The sequence below is a fragment of the Pinus tabuliformis genome, chromosome 6 (assembly GCF_031772625.1).
Source record: "Pinus tabuliformis cultivar Carrire ecotype Pingquan chromosome 6, CPIR1, whole genome shotgun sequence".
NCBI classification, from domain to species: Eukaryota; Viridiplantae; Streptophyta; class Pinopsida; order Pinales; family Pinaceae; genus Pinus; species Pinus tabuliformis.
In genome coordinates, this window is record NC_142292.1 from 57,366,883 (window position 1) to 57,385,089 (window position 18,207).

The following is an 18,207-nucleotide window of genomic DNA, read 5'->3' on the forward strand; positions in this document are numbered from 1 at the left end:
GATGTATACCCCAGGAAGTTTGTACACCCCTCCACCTGGGGGGGTGTGGGGGGACTTGTCCCCCCTGCGGGGGTCCGGGGGCTCGGGGGCAGCGCCCTCGAAGCCAAAAATAGATGTAAAATTGCCTTGTAAAAGTATAGTAATTTCTAGTCAATCTGGGCCGTTCATTAGGCGGATGATCTGACGATAGAACTTATGTTTAGTTTAGGGTTTTTTGCCTTAAAGGCAACCCCCTCTCTTTGTATGAGGGCATTGTATTTGAGGCTGTGAAATAGATGTGTATTCTCAGAGCGAGAAACAGAGAGGCGAGACTGTGAGAGAAAACAGAGTATATTACATCGGATTTGCTGTAGGTTGTGTCTCTTCATTTTGCTGGATAATAGAAAGGAAGGACTGGCTGTTCGGGGTGGACGTAGCCCAAACTGGGTGAACCACGTATATCTGTGTCTCTCTTGTCTTATGCGTTTTTTGTGTTTATATTTCTGCAATATTTTATGTGTTCCATTGCTCCGAAAAATATATTTTTCTAACATTGGAGGGGTCTTTGACAAAAGTCATATGTCTTGGAATTTCGTCATTTGAAGATTCTATAAGAAAAGTATTCTTGGGGTTTTCTTCTCAAGAGGAGAGGTTTTGGCCCTTGCTAGTAGCTTACATTTTGTGTCCTCTTGTCTCATTTATCTTCATTGTTTGATAGCCGTTGATGATAAAGAACACAATAATAATCAAGTGAAAGAAGAAGCTAATAATTAAGAAAAAGAATATAATAAGCAGTTATCAAAGGAAGAGAAATCACCTAATTTAGTTGCCCCTTAGATTTCTCAACATGGTTTCAGATTCAGGTTGACTACAACAAGAGGAAGGCAGCTTGAAGATCATACATATGAAGAAGAATACATAAGGGCCAAGCACGAGGAGAAGCATCAAGGAGGACCACTCTTCTCATCACAAGGATCACATCATCTATAAGGAACACCACTTTGAAGAAGAAAGAAGACCTCAAGGACCTTATGTCCACTCAAAGAAAGGACTCTACATTTGAAGCACCTTGTGAAGCCTCCACATTCTACATTATCGTCCAAAGGAAGGAAGAAGAGGCATTGCCATCATCATCAAAGAAATCAAGGCGATCTCCCTCTTATTGAAGAAAGGATCACATCTCAAGCATACTTGAAGAAAGAAGGTCATCAAGGAAGCAATTTTCATTAAGAAAGCATCTTCAATACAACCTCATCAAGAAGGCATCAAGTTGAAGGTATCATCATCAAAAGGAGCATCTTCACTCGACAAGTAAGTATTCTATACTTGACAAGTAAGGAGCATCTTCAATACAACCTCATCAAGAAGGCATCAAGTTGAAGGTATCATCATCAAAAGGAGTATATTCACTTGACAAGTAAGTATTCTATATTTTATGTCTCAATCCACAAGGACTTCTTTCTGCAAGGAGAACAACAAACTAATTGGGTCATTGAATTACCTTTTGAATGGAAGAAGAGAATAGATTTGTCCTTATAGAAAATGAAGTTAGTGAATATGTCATGGGATCAATCACCAAACCACCTCAAGAGCAATCTCAAGATCTATCAAAGTACACAAATGTTAGTTTTTGTAGCATCAGAAGTGTTCTAGTCTTGAAACTTTGTGGAGAGGCTAAAACACATGAGTTTTCCATAACCTAGAAACCGTTTATGGAAATTCCACCTAGAAGTGTCTCAATTAGATTATTAGCCTATTTTTAATTATTTCCTAAGTCTAAACTTAGTAAAAGGGGTTAATTAATAAGAATTAATTGAGATAAGGTATGAATGTTTATGGAAATTCTACCTAGAAGTGTCTCAATTAGATTATTAGCCTATTTTTAATTATTTCCTAAGTCTAAACTTAGGAAAAGGGGTTAATTAATAAGAATTAATTGAGATAAGGTATGAATCATATAGAAACTTGCACGGATTGACTCGAAAATAATTTGGGCCTTTGATTAAGTTTTAATCTTGGCCGTTGGTGGTCCAACAAAAGATTATAAGAAGAAATTGATGGGTAGATGGGGAACACACTTGTGAGACACATAGAGATCCATTTCCTTGGAGAGTTCAATTTTCCAGAGGCAGTAGCCTGAAGAGTTCAAGCTTCAGAAGGAAGAAAGAAAGAGGGGCAGGGACAGTGAAGCCGGAGGAAGGTGTTCCATATCCGGTGATTTCATTTGCAGAGAGGCCAAAATTTCTCTAGGAGGCTGCGCAAGGGCTTGGCAGAAGCCTCTAAAAGGCATTTCGATTCGCTGAGGGGAGAAGACATTTTCAATGTTGGAGTCTGGGAAGAGGTTCCAGAGGGCCGGGGAAGTGTTTTTCTAGTCAGCAGCAGGTAGGACGGCTAGATCTGCAGTGAATTCAAGCAGCATGTGTGGCAGGCAACATTAGGTTGACGCAAAGCTTGCGCATGCCAAGTTGGACGGCTAGCCTTTCAGAGCTTAGAAAATGTCGAGATAGCTTAGAGTGACGATAATTTCCCTCAGATTATTTTTGCCAGTATTTTATCTGCAGGATTGACAATATTCAGTATCCAGTTGTACTCATAATTTCTCACTGCTGCTTAATAATTAAAACCCTCAGCTGCTGCACCGTTTTTCCCAAGTTAGGTTTTTTCTGGGGACATTTGTCCAAAAGTAATTGTCACTTTTTATGTGTGTGTAGTAGCATATTTCTCAGTTTCCAGTGCTATTATTTTATGCAGTTTTATTTGTGAAGGTTACAGTGTGATTTATTTGATATTTGCCGTATAAAATACATTGTTAAATTAATTAACAATTAGAATAATTAATTCTAGTTGCTGCAATAGGATTCCAGTAATGATTTTTTCACAATGAAAGGAGAAATAAGGGCTCAAAGGATTCTCATAGAGTCAATAAAGGATTCTCTCATCCCTTATGTAGTGAAATTGAAGACAACGAAAGAGATCTATTCAAAACTGGTAGCATTGCGGGAAAAATCATATCATTGAGAACCAAACTATACAAGATGAAGGTATCAAAAGATGAAAGGGTAGCCTCATACCTTATGAGGGTATCTCAAATAAGAGACGAACTACAAGAGCTAGGAGAAATAATGTCTGATCGGAAAACGACCACCATTGTGTTCAATGCACTACTTGATGAATGAGACAATTTTGTATCAAGCATCTATGGGAAGAAGCAAACCACTCCATTCAACGATCTGTGGTCATTATGCAAGATTGAAGAAACTAGATTAAAGGCGAAGAATGGTGTTTGGTCAAGCATTTGAAGCTATGGCTATGGCAAAGAAGAAATGGCAGTCTCGAAAATGATCTCAAAAGAAGATCGATATGTCAAAAATCCAATGCTATGGATGTAATGAATATGGGCATTTCAAAATGAATTACCCTAAACTCAAGAATGACAACAAGAAAAGAAAAGAAAGAAATGAAGCCCATGTCACCGAAAAAGTAGAAGAGCCTGAAAAGAAGAAGTCAAAGGAGGAAGTAAAAGACCTCTACTATCACTGAGATGACATTATGTACTTAATTCTTTTCAGTTTGTAGAAGATAGAAAGTCATCACTTGCATAATAGGATGCATTATAGAAATTGAGATGACATCATCATAAAGGGATGAAGGAATAACTGAAATAGAAGTTCATATGGCTGAAGCAGTCATCTCACATGATAAAAAGGAAGTATCTCATGACATCATCATTAGAATCATAGAAGGAAAACCAAAGTAGTAGTCTATATGGTTGGAAAAAGTCATCTAGCAAGATAAAGAGATTATCATACATCATCATCATTAGAAAGGAGCATTTGTAGAATGAGGATCATTAAGATCCTCCATTGGAATCTTTGTTAGAAGATTCACCACTACTTAAGAAGAAGCAAGTGTCTTGCAGGTAGTCTACATTCCACCTTGTGTGGAATCCGTTGTTTAAAAGAATGATGGTATGATGACAAAGATGTGCAACATATCAAGTTGGTTGAAGTATTTTCATCTTCAAGCAAGGAAAGGACATTGCTTGAAGGAATTCTAGATGACGACATGAAGGAAGAGGTATGTATACATTTAGTAATAGTTAGATAAGGTCATGTCATCATATGGTTGCAGATAGAATGGGTAGAATGCTCTATCTCATGAGCATGCTGAAGAAACCTCTTCCTTTAGAAAGATACATGAAGGCATGTAGACAATATGCCTTGAACTCTTCTACATATTGACAAGATGAAATCAACATAATATGACCTCATGAAGAAAATGAGGTAGTCGGCAACTATGGTTCCTATGATGAAGGAACTACGTATAGAGATCCTAAGGAAGGCATATGCAGAGAAGGTGAAAGAAGAGTTCGTGAAAGATGTATCTATAGTAACATAAGATAAGATAAGTGATCAACATCTAATAACAAGAAGGATTAGCTATGGCATCTCCATGAAGAAGGTATGAAGACCTTGATAGGTATGTTGGAAAAAGAGAACCTTAGCAATGAATGTCTTCGAGATAGATTCATAGATGTGTTGGATGTTGATACTGCTAGAAGTCGATGTCATGACGAAAGGCCATCAAAAAGAGGTAATGTTTATTTGATGTTCAGTTTTGATTTTTCAGAAAGCATCTGGTTGGTTTGCAACAGGGCTACCGAAAGAGGGTTGTAGAAGTGACCTACAACTAGTACTCATGAGATTGGATGGAAGATCTTGAAAGAAGCATGACTTGGAAGAGGTAGCTGTATGAAGAATATCCATATGTGGACTAGAAGATCACTTCGTGATGAAAAGAAGGATAACATGACTATTGGTTCAACACTATGTTTCGTTGAAGGGAAGCTAAGTTACCAGGATTCGGATACGGATTCGGATACGGATCCGGATCCGCTTGATTTTTGAAAAGCTAGGATTCGGATACGGCAAGGAAACGACAAGTACGATTAATATAAATATATTTTTATAATAAAAATTTTGATATTAATGTCCAAATTTATTGTAATCACTACCCATCAACAACAATAATAGAGTTTATATTATTATTATTATTATCCAATTTTAAAGTCACGGACCAAGCCAGACACCAAATTGGTGTATGAGACCCCCTTGTTTGTGGGGCAAGGGACCCACCTCTGTGTAGTGATTTGACTGCGAAGTCTACGAAGGCATACATACTCTACCCCTCTAGTTTTGAACCTATGACCTCATAGGAGGAAACACATACTCTTAACCATCAAGGCCACACAAGCTGAATTGTGTAGATGAATTTCATGAAAACACATACAATACTTCATAATTAGACCCCCTTGTTTGTGGGGCAAGGGACCCACCTCTGTGTAGTGATTTGACTGCGAAGTCTACGAAGGCATACATATTCTACCCCTCTAATTTTGAACCTATGACCTCATAGGAGGAAACACATACTCTTAACCATCAAGGCCACACAAGCTGAATTGTGTAGATGAATTTCATGAAAACACATACAATACTTCATAATTAAAATAGCATTAATTATTTTATAAAAATTAAATTATAAATTATAATATATTATGAAACTATTTAAATGATAAATAATAATAATTTACTACACATATTACTTTATATGAATTAAATAATAATAATTTACTACACATATTACTTTATATGAATTAAATAATAAGCTTATAATATATAAAAGTTTAATATAAAATATAATCTACAAATTTTAAAAATTGTACATAACAAATTTGATATATTTTAAATAATTTTAATTTATAATATATATGGACAATAAAATAACAATTTGTTAATATTTTAAATAATTAATTTATAATATATATAAAAAAAAAATTACTTTATAAAATTATATATAACATTTCTAAACTAATATAAATAAAGTATAACATATTTAAAAAGTTTTAATTAAATTAATGTGAATAAAATATAACTTAGCTATAAAAGAATAATTAAATTATATAGCATAGCTATAAAAGTATAATTAAATTAATATAAATAAAATATAGCATATCTATAATTAAATTATAATATTATAACATATCTAAAATATAAACACGGTATACCTATACGTGTCCTTTTATGACATTTCTAAACTAATGCGAATAACATATAACAGATTTATAACCATATTAACATATAACAGATTTATAACCATATGGGGTCTGTTATAACGTTTCTAACTAATGTCAATAACATATAACAGATTTATAAATTTATAATTAAATTAATATTAAAACATATTCAAAATATAATATGAGTTAAAATGTGCCAAACTGCATACGCTCCGCTAATAAATAAAAAACCCAGTGGCTGCGTCATACTACCAAGCCCGTAAATACCCAAAACAATGATATTAATACCAATCGCATCATTCTGGCCGTCTTATTCGCTGCACGTGCGCCTATTGTCTGAGCTTCCAGCTAGCAGCTATCGGGTTAGAGTGCAATGCATTACCAAAACATTTTCCTCGTTAAAAAACTGTTTTCTAACGAATCCAGGTGAATCCGGATCCGAATCCGTTTCTGATCCGGGGAACCGCGAATCTATTTCTCAGGGTGGACGGATCCGGTAACATAGAAGGGAAGTGATGGTGAAGATGGCTGATGCCCTACAAAGAAGTTTTAGAAGAAGGCTCCATGATAAAGAAGTTGGAAGTTCATGACATGATGTCGAAAGGAGAAGCCCTACAACAACTGATAGTACCACCGAAGAGCAAATAGTCGTTGTTGAAGACAAGTCCCTAGTTAAGAGGGAGCTTGGGCAAGTTCCTAAGGAACTTGGGTGTATTCCTTTTATAGGAACGAATAGATCCTCCCTAATTGAGAGGGAGAGATAGACACATCATTCTTGTCTTCATGTTGTGAAGAAAGAATGGAGGATTGGGTAAGCATTTGGTTTTCGATACTCTTTGAGGATGAGGTAGGGCATCCAATAGGTAAGAGTAGTCAAAGAGGAAATTCCTCGAGGATGTGTTAATCTAAAACATGAATGATCCTAGAAGGACATATCTTGTTAACATCCAGATGGGGTATGTGCCTTAAGAGACGATGATGATGGTGCCTATAATTCATTGTCTCGCCAACATTGTGCTCTTACCTTGTGGAGAGATGGAACTGTCAGTCAAGGTCTTGCTATGTGACAATGCTGGTTGGTATGATGAGATGCATTGATATAAGTTGATATGATAGCTTATGAGATGGCTTACCAATCCAACTCTTCTTATGAGAATTCTTCAGTATAGGAATGTCCAAGTACCTTATATGTATTATGAATACCTCCCTAGTTAAGAGGGAGTGTTGTTATATGTAACTAGGCTCGGTTTTCATAAATATGAAATGTACTCTTGACTCTTGTATATCGTAAAAAGAAAGGAAAATTATTATTATTATTTTTAGCATGAGTTTCATGCTTAAGGTCAATTTTATTTATAGGTAAAGCATCAATTGAATGCTTCTAGGGTTTGTCATAGAGTCAAGAAGTCAATTAAGTCATTGTCATATATGAAAGACCCCATTGGGCACTTTATATCATGTAAAAGAAATTTGTTTGAGTCATATAGTATGTAAAAGATCCCTCCAAGACAAGTCGGCCTACAAGCTGTGAGAAGTCGGCTTATTAGGGCTACCAAAGAAGCCTATAAATTGGAGGCACCAACAAGTTCGATCAAGGAAGAAGAAGACACCAAAAAGAAGCGAAGAAGAAGGAGATACGAGGAAACAAAAGGTGAAAGCAAAATCTGATTTTTTGGGCCACTATCTCTCACACGGGCGGACTATAATTAGGTCATCCTATCTACTGTAACAAGACCAAATTACATTCATCATAAGAAGCCAAATTGAATTGCCAAGATCTAATTTGGAAGCCGAGTATCGAAGAAAGAAAAGGGGAGGACTAAGCAAGGAGAAAAAGGAACTCTATTCTACCCTACTTTACTCACACTTGTGAAAGTCACAGATTGCAATAGGATCGAAAATGTTTCAGACTTACTGAAGAAGCTGAAATTTGTGCAAAAGGGTCAAATTTGTGCAAAAGAAGAAGAAATTGATTTGGGTTGACTTTGTGAGAAGCTAGTTCATCAAGGAGAAGTTGATTTCGTCATGGAGGGGTCTTTGACAAAAGTCATAGGTCTTGGAATTTCGTCATTTGAAGATTCTATAAGAAGAGAAGAATTCTTGTGGGTTTTCCTCTCAAGAGGAGAGGTTTTGGCCCTGTTATCGCTCAAACTAGAAGGGGTCCTAGGAGGGGATCCTATAGAGCAATTACTAGGTCAAGGGAAACAATGGAGCGATAGCCCATCGTCACCTTAGCTAAATCTCCCTGCTCTTTACTGACTTTCACCGATGGGAGGAGACCTAGTATGAAGGGGAATCACTAGATGAATGGAACAATGAGAGGGAAAGGAGTGATTCCTAAGGCCTATTCACAAGAGAGATTCAATTATATGGCTTTTCTTGCTCGGGAAGCAAGGTGATATGTTCTCTAGGAAGGCTTAAGAGGATTCTTGAGGCTAGGGTTTGGGAATATATATTGCAAAGATGATTCCTTAGCTTGTAAATCCTTATGGAGAATTGGTCTTTATGTGATCTTTATGGAATTGGCGTCAATAGGTTGTAGGGCCACACGGGAAAGTAGACCCAAAATTAGGTCAAGGGTATGGAGTTGATCACCCAATGAGGGACTTGACCTCATTAGGGAGGAGAAGAGGATCAAATAACAAATTTTCTTTGATATTTGAATTCAATGATCCTAATGAGGACACTAGCCAAGGGAAAACTAGGGCAAGAAATAGTCCTTGAGCTAGGGCTTGCTACATCTTGAGATCCCATCATCAAATATGCTTCAAATTTGGAGGGCCTCTAGAGAAAACCTCAGTGCAGTTGTGGACCAAAAATTGAAGTGTTTCGCTGGCTAGATCGTGAGATAATTGATGCCCTAGGTGACCTATGTAGGCTAGGCCTAGAAAAAGAGAGAGGTGAAAAGAATAAGCATTGAAAAATATCACCAATGGAGTATTAATGCCTTGCCCTTTGGGAGAGATGGAGTCAAGGAGAATTTATGGTTTGGGAAGAATTCACCCAATCAAGGAGGCCTTCAACAACTCTGCATGGCATTTAGAGCATGAGAACAACTGCTGTAAGGACTTTATACTTCAGTTTGCAATATATGATGACTTATCAAGATGTATTTAACATAAATTATCTCTAGGAACATTCACCCATTCATACATGGTCCATGACGTGATGCAACACTATAAAGAACAAAAATTCCCACAATTTCATATAGAGCAGTGGTAAATTTCAGACTTGTGTAGCAAAAATTCTAACAACATTCATGTGACAAAAGTAAATGACAAGAATAAGCATTAAAAGAGTCCTTACATGTATAAAAGAGTATATCCAATCATCAAATTATGCCAATAATGAAACTCCAAGACGAGAGAAATATCCAAACATCAAAATTCATCCATAACATCCAAACTCGTCCTCCAAAAGGGGTTGCAAAAATTTCACAAGAGAAAATAACCCAATCCAAGTGATGATGATCAAAATGAATCATCTTAGTTATATTTATACACTCTCTAATGAATTAGATTTGGTTAAATTGGCTTAATTGAGCCCCTAAAATAAAATAATGTGCATAATAACAATACTTTTGGTGACAAGTTAAATTGGCCTAATTGAGAACCTAGCTAAACTAATGTGCATACTAACAATACTTTTGATGACAAGCCCACCAAATAGCTCAATAACATAGTAAGAAGCCTTTCAAGAGGGTCAAATGATGAACAAAGTGAGTCGTTGGGCCTTTGAGGAGGCCTAATGAAGTCCAAGGGGTGCCATGATGAAGAATTGGACTCCAAACATAGTGGACAAGGGGTTGGCCCCTTGTTTTCCAAGCAAGAACCTGTGGTGCTCCCAAGTGGGTGTGGGGGCACAAGGACATCCTCATGGGTCTCCAAGTGGATCGAAAATGCCTGTAGACCATTTGTAAGGGCTAGGATGATAATATAAGCCTTCCCTCTGTAGCGGGAGACATCCTTTGGACCTTGGAACATCTGCCAAGTGTATGGTGCATGTGTGGAGCCGGTTGGGCATGGTGAACCAGGTGCATCATCCTCATCCAAAAGGTGGAACACGAGCAATCAACGAGTGGTGCTGGGGATCCATGAAGTACTCTCTGCTATGGTGGAGGCCCATGGCTCTCAACGCTCACCCTACAAGTGCCAATGTGGCCCTCTAAAGGGCCAAGACCCTGTATAGGGAGACCAAGCCCCAAATGGAAATCCACCTGCAATGTTGCATAAGATCGAATGCGCCCCTTTGCCCTCCAATACAATAAATCATTAGAGTAATGAAGTAAAAGAGCTTACAAGTCATGGGGATCAATGGGGCACTTCATGGTGGCATGCCCTTTCACAATGGTCTTCGGCGTGTACAAGTGTCTCCAAGCTCAATGAGGGGTTAATCAATGACCCTATTAGGTGGTTTCAACCTTTAAAGGGGGTGATATGTCCATGGTACATTCCTCAAGTGGCAGGTGGCAAATGATATAGTAATGGAACGAAGTGGGGATGAGGGGAAACATCCAGACCATAGTCATGGCACAAGGGTAGCTATAATAGGGGAAGCCCACACCTTGGGTATATGAGTGTAGGAGGGAGAAAATCTTGGTACATGAGTTACCTTGACCCTTGTTTTTCCACCCTTCTTCATATGCTTTTTTGCCTTTGATCGATTTTTCTTCACAACTGGTCGGGGCTCTAGGGGATGAGAGCATGATGTGTAATATATAATAGTGGATACCCCCTTAAGATGGGGCAGTTCATCGCCCACTAGGGGTTGGGACAATCATGGGTTCCTTAATGATGGAGGAGGATCATCTAAGGCCCATAATAACCAGAGTGATGGCAATGGATAAGGGGTAGAGCTCATGTTTGGCTTTTGCGTATGTGCTAAGTTTGTATGCCCCGACCTTTTGCATTTTGTGGTACATTTCCTGTTGAGCATGGCCAAATTATGCTTTTCATTTCTTTTTAGCTACATGAACCTTTGGGGCATCATTCCAGGTTTGACCCAAGGTGTGGACAAGGGGAGGGGGAGGCTAACCCTATGTGGACCTGGATGGGAAAAGAGATGAATGGGGCTAAAATGAGTGGAGGGGAGTAACATAGGTGGTATCGAGAAGCGGGACCATGCAACCAAAACTGGGATTTCCCATGTAGTGCCATCCCTAAAGCTAATGGCCAGTAAAGGAGATCCCACGGGACTAGGATAGAAGGGTAACCATGAAATCAGGCAGTGGAGACGAGAATACAGACCTAACTCACTCTTTGCGCCGAATCCCCCCACCAATCCATTCCCCAAAGTGCCCATGAAAAGTAAACAAAACTACTCAACCAAACCAATGAAAAGTCATACCTTTGGGGTCGGGAGGCCCACCGTCAAATATACATTCATAATAGATGGGCAAGGGACCACATGGCTGGCTTAGGTGGTGGAGAAAATGGCACGTTGAGCTATCTGGGCGCTGCAAGGGGTTACTGGTTGCCGACTGATCTGGCTCCAACAAGTGGTGTGTAACATCTGGCTCCAACAAGGGCATGATCTCTTGGGAAGTGCGTGAAGTTGCTTGAACGAGAGTTCATGAGAACGCCAACCATTTCTTGGTACCGTAGACCTGTTACTTGCACATATCAAGGACCAAGCACATAGAGCAGCATGTTTTTGTGGTGTCTTATGATCACCCATGCTTATTATGAGGCTATAAAAGTCAACAAGAAATTAAAGTGCAAATCTAATCTAAATGCAACTAATCTATTATGAGAATATCATATGATGTTAGTTCTAATGAGAAAATAAGTATGCAATGCATCCTACCCTAACATGCATATAATACAATATTAATACGAAGTGAAAAATCATAAAGCCAGTGCAACCAATGTATCATCATATCAATATACATATGCCTTCCAAGTTCCAATATAATTACCCATGTAGCAAATCCTAAAGCAAATGTTGACACCCTAACATGCATATAATACAATATTAATACGAAGTGAAATCATAAAGCCAGTGCAACCAATGTATCATCATATCAATATACATATGCCTTCCAATATAATTACCCATGTAGCTAATCCTAAAGCAAATGTTGACACAATCATAGAGAAGATGAATTAGGTGGGAGGTGGGAAAATATGATCTCCGTTCGAGGTAACAGGAAGCCCTAGGAAAATGAGCCAATCTAGAAGTGAGAGGCTTTCCCTCTAAGTACACAATAGTGGAATGAATGATCACCCTCAAGAACTCCCTATCGCAATCATTGCTCATAATATTATGCTTTGTGGATGCAACAAGGTCATGATGGGAGGGGAACTGAGGGTGAGGGAAGGAAGGAGTGCAACAAATAGGTTGCTCAAGGTGATGGTCACATTGGAGTGGGTGGTAATGGAGTGATCATAATCCCGAGGGTGTGTCCAAGGAGATAAAGTATATTCAATGAGGGGCTCTTCCTTGACACTATACTCAGAAGGGGGAAAGGGCTCATGGTCACTTGAGATCATATGACAAGGGGTGAGGGAAATCACTTATGGATGACTCAAAATGAAGGAAAGGCGATAGGGAAGGTGAGGTATTGTATTCAATAGGGCTCCTTTCCTGAAAATCATATTCTAAAGGCTCAAGTGATTTGGATATACTTCCAGAATCACAAGGCAGGCAAGTAGTAGCAAGGGCCTCATCATTAGTATCAAAGATAGGGTTTTCCAAAAAAGGAGAATAATGATCCTCCTTCCGACGGGTATCGATGGATATGTCATCATAAATAAAGGGGAGACCAATCCTAACCTCATTCTCCTTGTCAGTATCATAAATGGGAGCACAATCAAGTTGAGGACCAACAATTTCCCATTTCTCCTTTTCAATATGAAAGTAATCTCCAATATCAACTTCCAAGGGGCTAATGGGATTACCTTCCCCAAGGTTCTCACAAGAAGAGTCATCAGGGGTAATATCCTTTAGAAAGGTAAGGTTAGCCTCAACCTGACTTTCCATAGACTCATCCTCCCCAACATGTGTTGTAAAAATCATATTTTTCATCATGTGGACCTAAGGAGGACTTGTCTTCCTGCTCATCACTTAGATTTTGAAGGTTTTGATGATTCTTGATGAAGGCTTCCTCTTGAATGCTTAATGCGGGGCATATTTGAAAATGTCTGAGAAAGCCATCAATGAACTCCTCAATAGATGAGATGCTCCTAGGTTCGTGATTATGCAACCATGAGTTGTGACCATGGAGAGAGCTCATGAACAATAGTATAAGGGCATCCTGGTGGACCACTTTTTCCTTTGAAGCATGTGCAATAAATCTTTCCACATGATTAATTGTGGAGAGTGAATCACCATCAAATATGGGCACCCCATGTACCATCCTTCCTGTGACATGATTAGGGTTCCCAGGGATGGTAGTGATGTCTAAAGCAGGAAATCATCAAAGAAAGACATCTTATTGAGATATACATGTAAATTATGGAGGAGTCGCAAGGGTGAATTTAAAGATGCCTAGAAAAATGCTTGCTTCACCCTACCAGCATCGACCTCGAAGTACAATGAAGAACTAGGGCTTTGTTCTTCAAATGGAGTCACCAACTCCTCTGCATCTCTCAATGTTTGATGAACCTCTTTGCTGGCTCGACCACTAGTGGTGGGAGGTTGAACCAGCTCCTCCTCATCTTGTCTCTGCTGCTCCGTTTGCTGAGAACTCCCTGGATCTACTGCACTTGAGGAAACACTGATACTAGTCACTGTACTTGATCCCTATGAGTGTCCTCTTGCCGGTCCCACTGGCGGCCCCTGCTGTTGGACCAAATGAGCTTCTGCTGACTGGTTTTGATCACTTGCAGGCATCTCACAAGATGTTATGAACATAAATTATGTAAAAATAAACAAAAATAGATAATAAATAATAATCATAATAATATAAATATAATAATAAATAATAAGTAAATTAACTAATGGTTAGTTAATAATGAAAAGGCATGTGTTAGAGACATGCCTATTTGTGAAAGGGTACTTACCTGGCTATATAGACATGACCCTCATTCTCATTTGTAATCATCCTACATCAATTCTTTAATACAATATACAATTTAATCCTAGTCTTTGTCTACGAAGTATTTTAATATTTCCGCTGCATATACAACTTTTGGTCATTATATTGGTATCAGAGCAGTTGATCCTCTGACCACTCCATTGCTGCACAAAGTCGTGTTCTCGGATCTAGGTCTTTGACCACCAAATTCATCAACATTGTTGTCGTTGAAGCGTTTCGCTACACTTCTCCATTTCACTATCAAGCATTTGGCCATTCAATAATCACTTGTAGGCATCTCACGAGATGTTATGAACATAAATTATGTAAAAATAAACAAAAATAGATAATAAATAATAATCATAATAATATAAATATAATAATAAATAATAAGTAAATTAACTAATGGTTAGTTAATAATGAAAAGGCATGTCTTAGAGACATGCCTATTTGTGAAAGGGTACTTATCTGGAGCTTGAGTGGCCGAATGGTTAAGAGCATGTGTTTCCTGCTAAGAGGTCATAGGTTCAAAACTAGAGGGGGGTAGAGTATGTATGCCTTCGTAGATTTAGCAGTCAAATTGCTGCACGCAGGTGGGTCCCTTGTCCCACAAACAAGGGGTGTCATACACCAATTTGGTGTTTGGCTTGGCTGTGACCTTAAAAATGGATATTATTATGATTATTATTAGTAAGTAATAAAAAGAAAAAAAAGATTAAAAAAATATATATAGAAAAAATGGGCCTCAATAGCATGTGACAACATGTGGGAATGGTAAATGGGCCTCGGGTTTCACCATGGGTCAGGTGGGTTCCTAACAAGACTCGAAGTGACGACTTGGTAGATTGGTGACCCAAGAACTAGTCTTGTGTTAGTGGTGCCTGACCTGCCAATGGGTTTTTGGCTAGATCCTTTGCAAAGGAGATGTGACTAGTGGGTTACTAGATCCCTTTGCATGACGCTGATGCCGGATGCTTTCCACATGGTTTTGGTATAGAACATGAGGTGGATGGATTCATCAACATAGCTGAGCCCATTCAACCTTTTCTTGGGATAGAGAATTTTTTATTCAACATGAGAACATGGGAAACTCATTATGAATACCTTCCCAGCTAAGAGGGAGTGTTAAATTTTTGTAGGTCTTCATACGAAAGAAAATGATAAATAAAATTTGAATCTCAAGTCAGCTTCAAAAGAGGGAAAATCAAACTTTTTAAATTTAAATTATATGTCTCCACACAAGTCAAGTCAGTCCCAAAAGTATAGATTGGCTCAGCCCAAGAGACACACCACTTGGGGGCATCTTAGATCACCATAAATTCACACTTGTCCTCTTCCATTTGTGACCAATTCGGATCATAATTTACCTCTGTTCACACATGCGAGAAAGGGAGATTTCTGAGGCAGAAGGATGAGTCTGTGGGCGACTTAAAGGACGTTTCTGAGGCAGAAGGATGAATCTGTGGGAGACTTAAAGGACGTTTCTGAGGCAGACTTAAAGGATGAATCCGTGACAGACTTGAAGGACAAATCTGTGGCAGACTTGAAGGATGAATTTGTGTTTATTCTGAGGCAGATTAGAAGGCCGAATTTCTACTTGAAGAAGGCATAGTTGGAAGGAAACCCTGGAAGGAAATCTTGTACTGTTGTTCATGGATGGAGGGTTGGTCTAGCCCTAGGAATTTTCAGGTTGTTCCATAGAACTCAGATTGTATTTTTTGTTGAATTGAAAAATTTCTCTATAAAAAGGTTGCTGGGTTTTCCCCTGGTTAGGGTTTTCCTCGGATAAATTTTGTCTCTTGTGTTTAACTGACTCTTTATGATCCTACTGTCATTATTGTTTTACTGTTCAAGGTTTTTTTTTTTTTTTTTTTTTTTTTTTTTTTTTTATTAATTTTAAACGTATAATTGCTTAATGACGAATGTGACATAAGATAAACTAATGAAGAAATCATTGGAAGTAATTATCAGTCTAGAAAATCATGAAAAATCAACACGGTTAAAGTGTTTTTGCTAGGCAGTTCATACAGTTTATTACCTCACTTTTTCCTTGAAGAAAAAACCCCTTTCTTACCATTTTTTAGTTTATTTTTTGGTCATCTGTTTTTATCATCTCTTTTTATGATAAAAAGACAGCTGACAAATGCCTCTAATATTTCCAAAAGATGCAAAACTACCTACAATCTTTGTGAAATTTATTCACGGGGAAGTGGAATCAGTCGAATAAGAGGAAGTGTTGAATTTTTAATAGGTTTTTCTTTTTTTATACTTGCATAGTCATGATTTTTTCTCAGCAAGTTGTTCCATCCATGATCTCTGTTGACTCGGTCAGTACATATAATACTGGTGGTGTGTCTTGTGTTTCTTATTTGGGGTGTCATATTATTCCACTTTTTTCTTGGGCATGGAGATGGGAAAATATGTTCGAGGCTGTTTTGGCAGAGTAAATTCTTTGATAAATTGAGATGTGTTGATACATTATAAATACTTCAATAAAATCGATATGGTGATACAGGCATATGTTTGCGGTGTGTAGAAGGTATATAAAGTCGGTGTTTATACGTACTTTTCTGTTTCATTTGTAAATTAGGAACGACCTGCATTTTGATTTTGTCTGAAGAACTGGAATTTCCTATGATGTGAATAATTCTTGCAATGGTATTCCCCATTCATTTTATCAGATCTGTCCCGCTCAAGCAATCACCATTGAAGCTGAAGAACGAGAAGATGGTAGTCGTCGAACAACTAGGTAACATAGAGTTCAGTACCGAATTTCTAATATTTGCTTCTGTGATTCTCAAAGAAGCATATCCAGATTTTCTGATGGCGGTGAATATGCAGATATGACATTGACATGACAAAATGCATTTACTGTGGCTTTTGTCAAGAAGCTTGTCCTGTTGATGCTATTGTTGAAGGGCCTAATTTTGAATTCGCCACAGAAACACATGAAGTGAGTTTCTGAAATAGTTCTTTCCCAATGACCTGTTTTGCTCTTTTTCGTTTGTTGTTTGGGGTTACGCAATGATGGTTTTTTTTTTCAAATTTCTTTTTAGGAGCTTTTATATGATAAGGAAAAACTTCTGGAGAATGGAGATAGATGGGAAACGGAGATAGCTGAGAATCTTCGTTCCGAAAGTCTTTATCGATAAATGAGATTCAGCAACGGAGTTAAGGCGTTGTTAAGAAGTTGTGATTATTTCACTTGCATTTATTGGGAAAAAACTTCTTTTCTGTTTTATGAGAACAAGGAATAAACCAGCCCATGTAAGGGATGCCTACACATGATATACTCGAAGTGCTTATCTGGATTAGGATATCCTCCAGGATGGCAGAATAATATCTAGTGTTTCACAACTAGATATGCTGTCGACCAAAACATTATACTGCTAAAGATGTTATGCATTTTATTGCTTTATGAAAAAGCTTGTATTGTCTCAAACTCACATTCCTCATATCAATTTTGAATTGGAAATCACTTCAGCAAAATACCAGTCAATCTGCTTTTGACGACATTATTTGGTATTATGAACATGTATAGTGTGTGCCAAGTGTGAATCTTGGCTTCCTAATTCGCTTTACTTGGCATGGGTATGTGCTTCTATGGACCTCCGACCCTGAAGGAAAAACATAGGGAAACATTAACGGCTGATATTGTTTTGGATTATGTTTGAAATGTTGGTTATGCTTATCCAAAACAGGGAAACATTAACGGCTGATATTGTCTTGGATTGTGTTTGAAATGTTGGTTATGATTATCCAAAACAGCCACCGTTGGATTTTCATGCTTCGGCGCCTTCTTTGAACTTTGTTCTTAGCTATTGTCATAGCTGTACCTAGAGGTGTGGTGTCAAGGGAAAAAAAAAAATCAACTTCCAAACAAACGGTGTTATTGTTTTGAAGGACTTGGCTACGTTGGGAAGGAATATCAGAGTTTATCGATGATTAAACTAATGCGAAGACAGACGAAATTCGGATAGCTTTTGCCTCCTGCATACCAACCATAATTTTTCTATTGGACATTAGGATTAGGTTGCATCATGCATGGTGCATTTTAATCTTTTTCTTCGTATCACAAGGAATGTTTTCTCATAGTTGTTCAAATAGGAATTGACATAAAAACGATGAATGGATCTGG

General features: G+C 38.0%; 1 protein-coding gene across 1 annotated transcript in view; it reads left to right on the plus strand.

Moving 5' to 3' along the window:
* Window positions 1–17,584, plus strand: part of LOC149257207 (uncharacterized) — a 142,473-nt gene extending 124,889 nt beyond the window's left edge. Inside the window, exons 6-8 of the mRNA XM_089413718.1 lie at window positions 16,751–16,818; window positions 16,911–17,022; window positions 17,126–17,584. Of these exons, the coding sequence (XP_089269844.1) occupies window positions 16,751–16,818; window positions 16,911–17,022; window positions 17,126–17,221 (276 nt within the window). The 3' untranslated portion in view covers window positions 17,222–17,584. The remainder of the gene's footprint in view (window positions 1–16,750; window positions 16,819–16,910; window positions 17,023–17,125) is intronic.
* The last annotated feature ends 623 nt before the right edge of the window (window positions 17,585–18,207 follow it).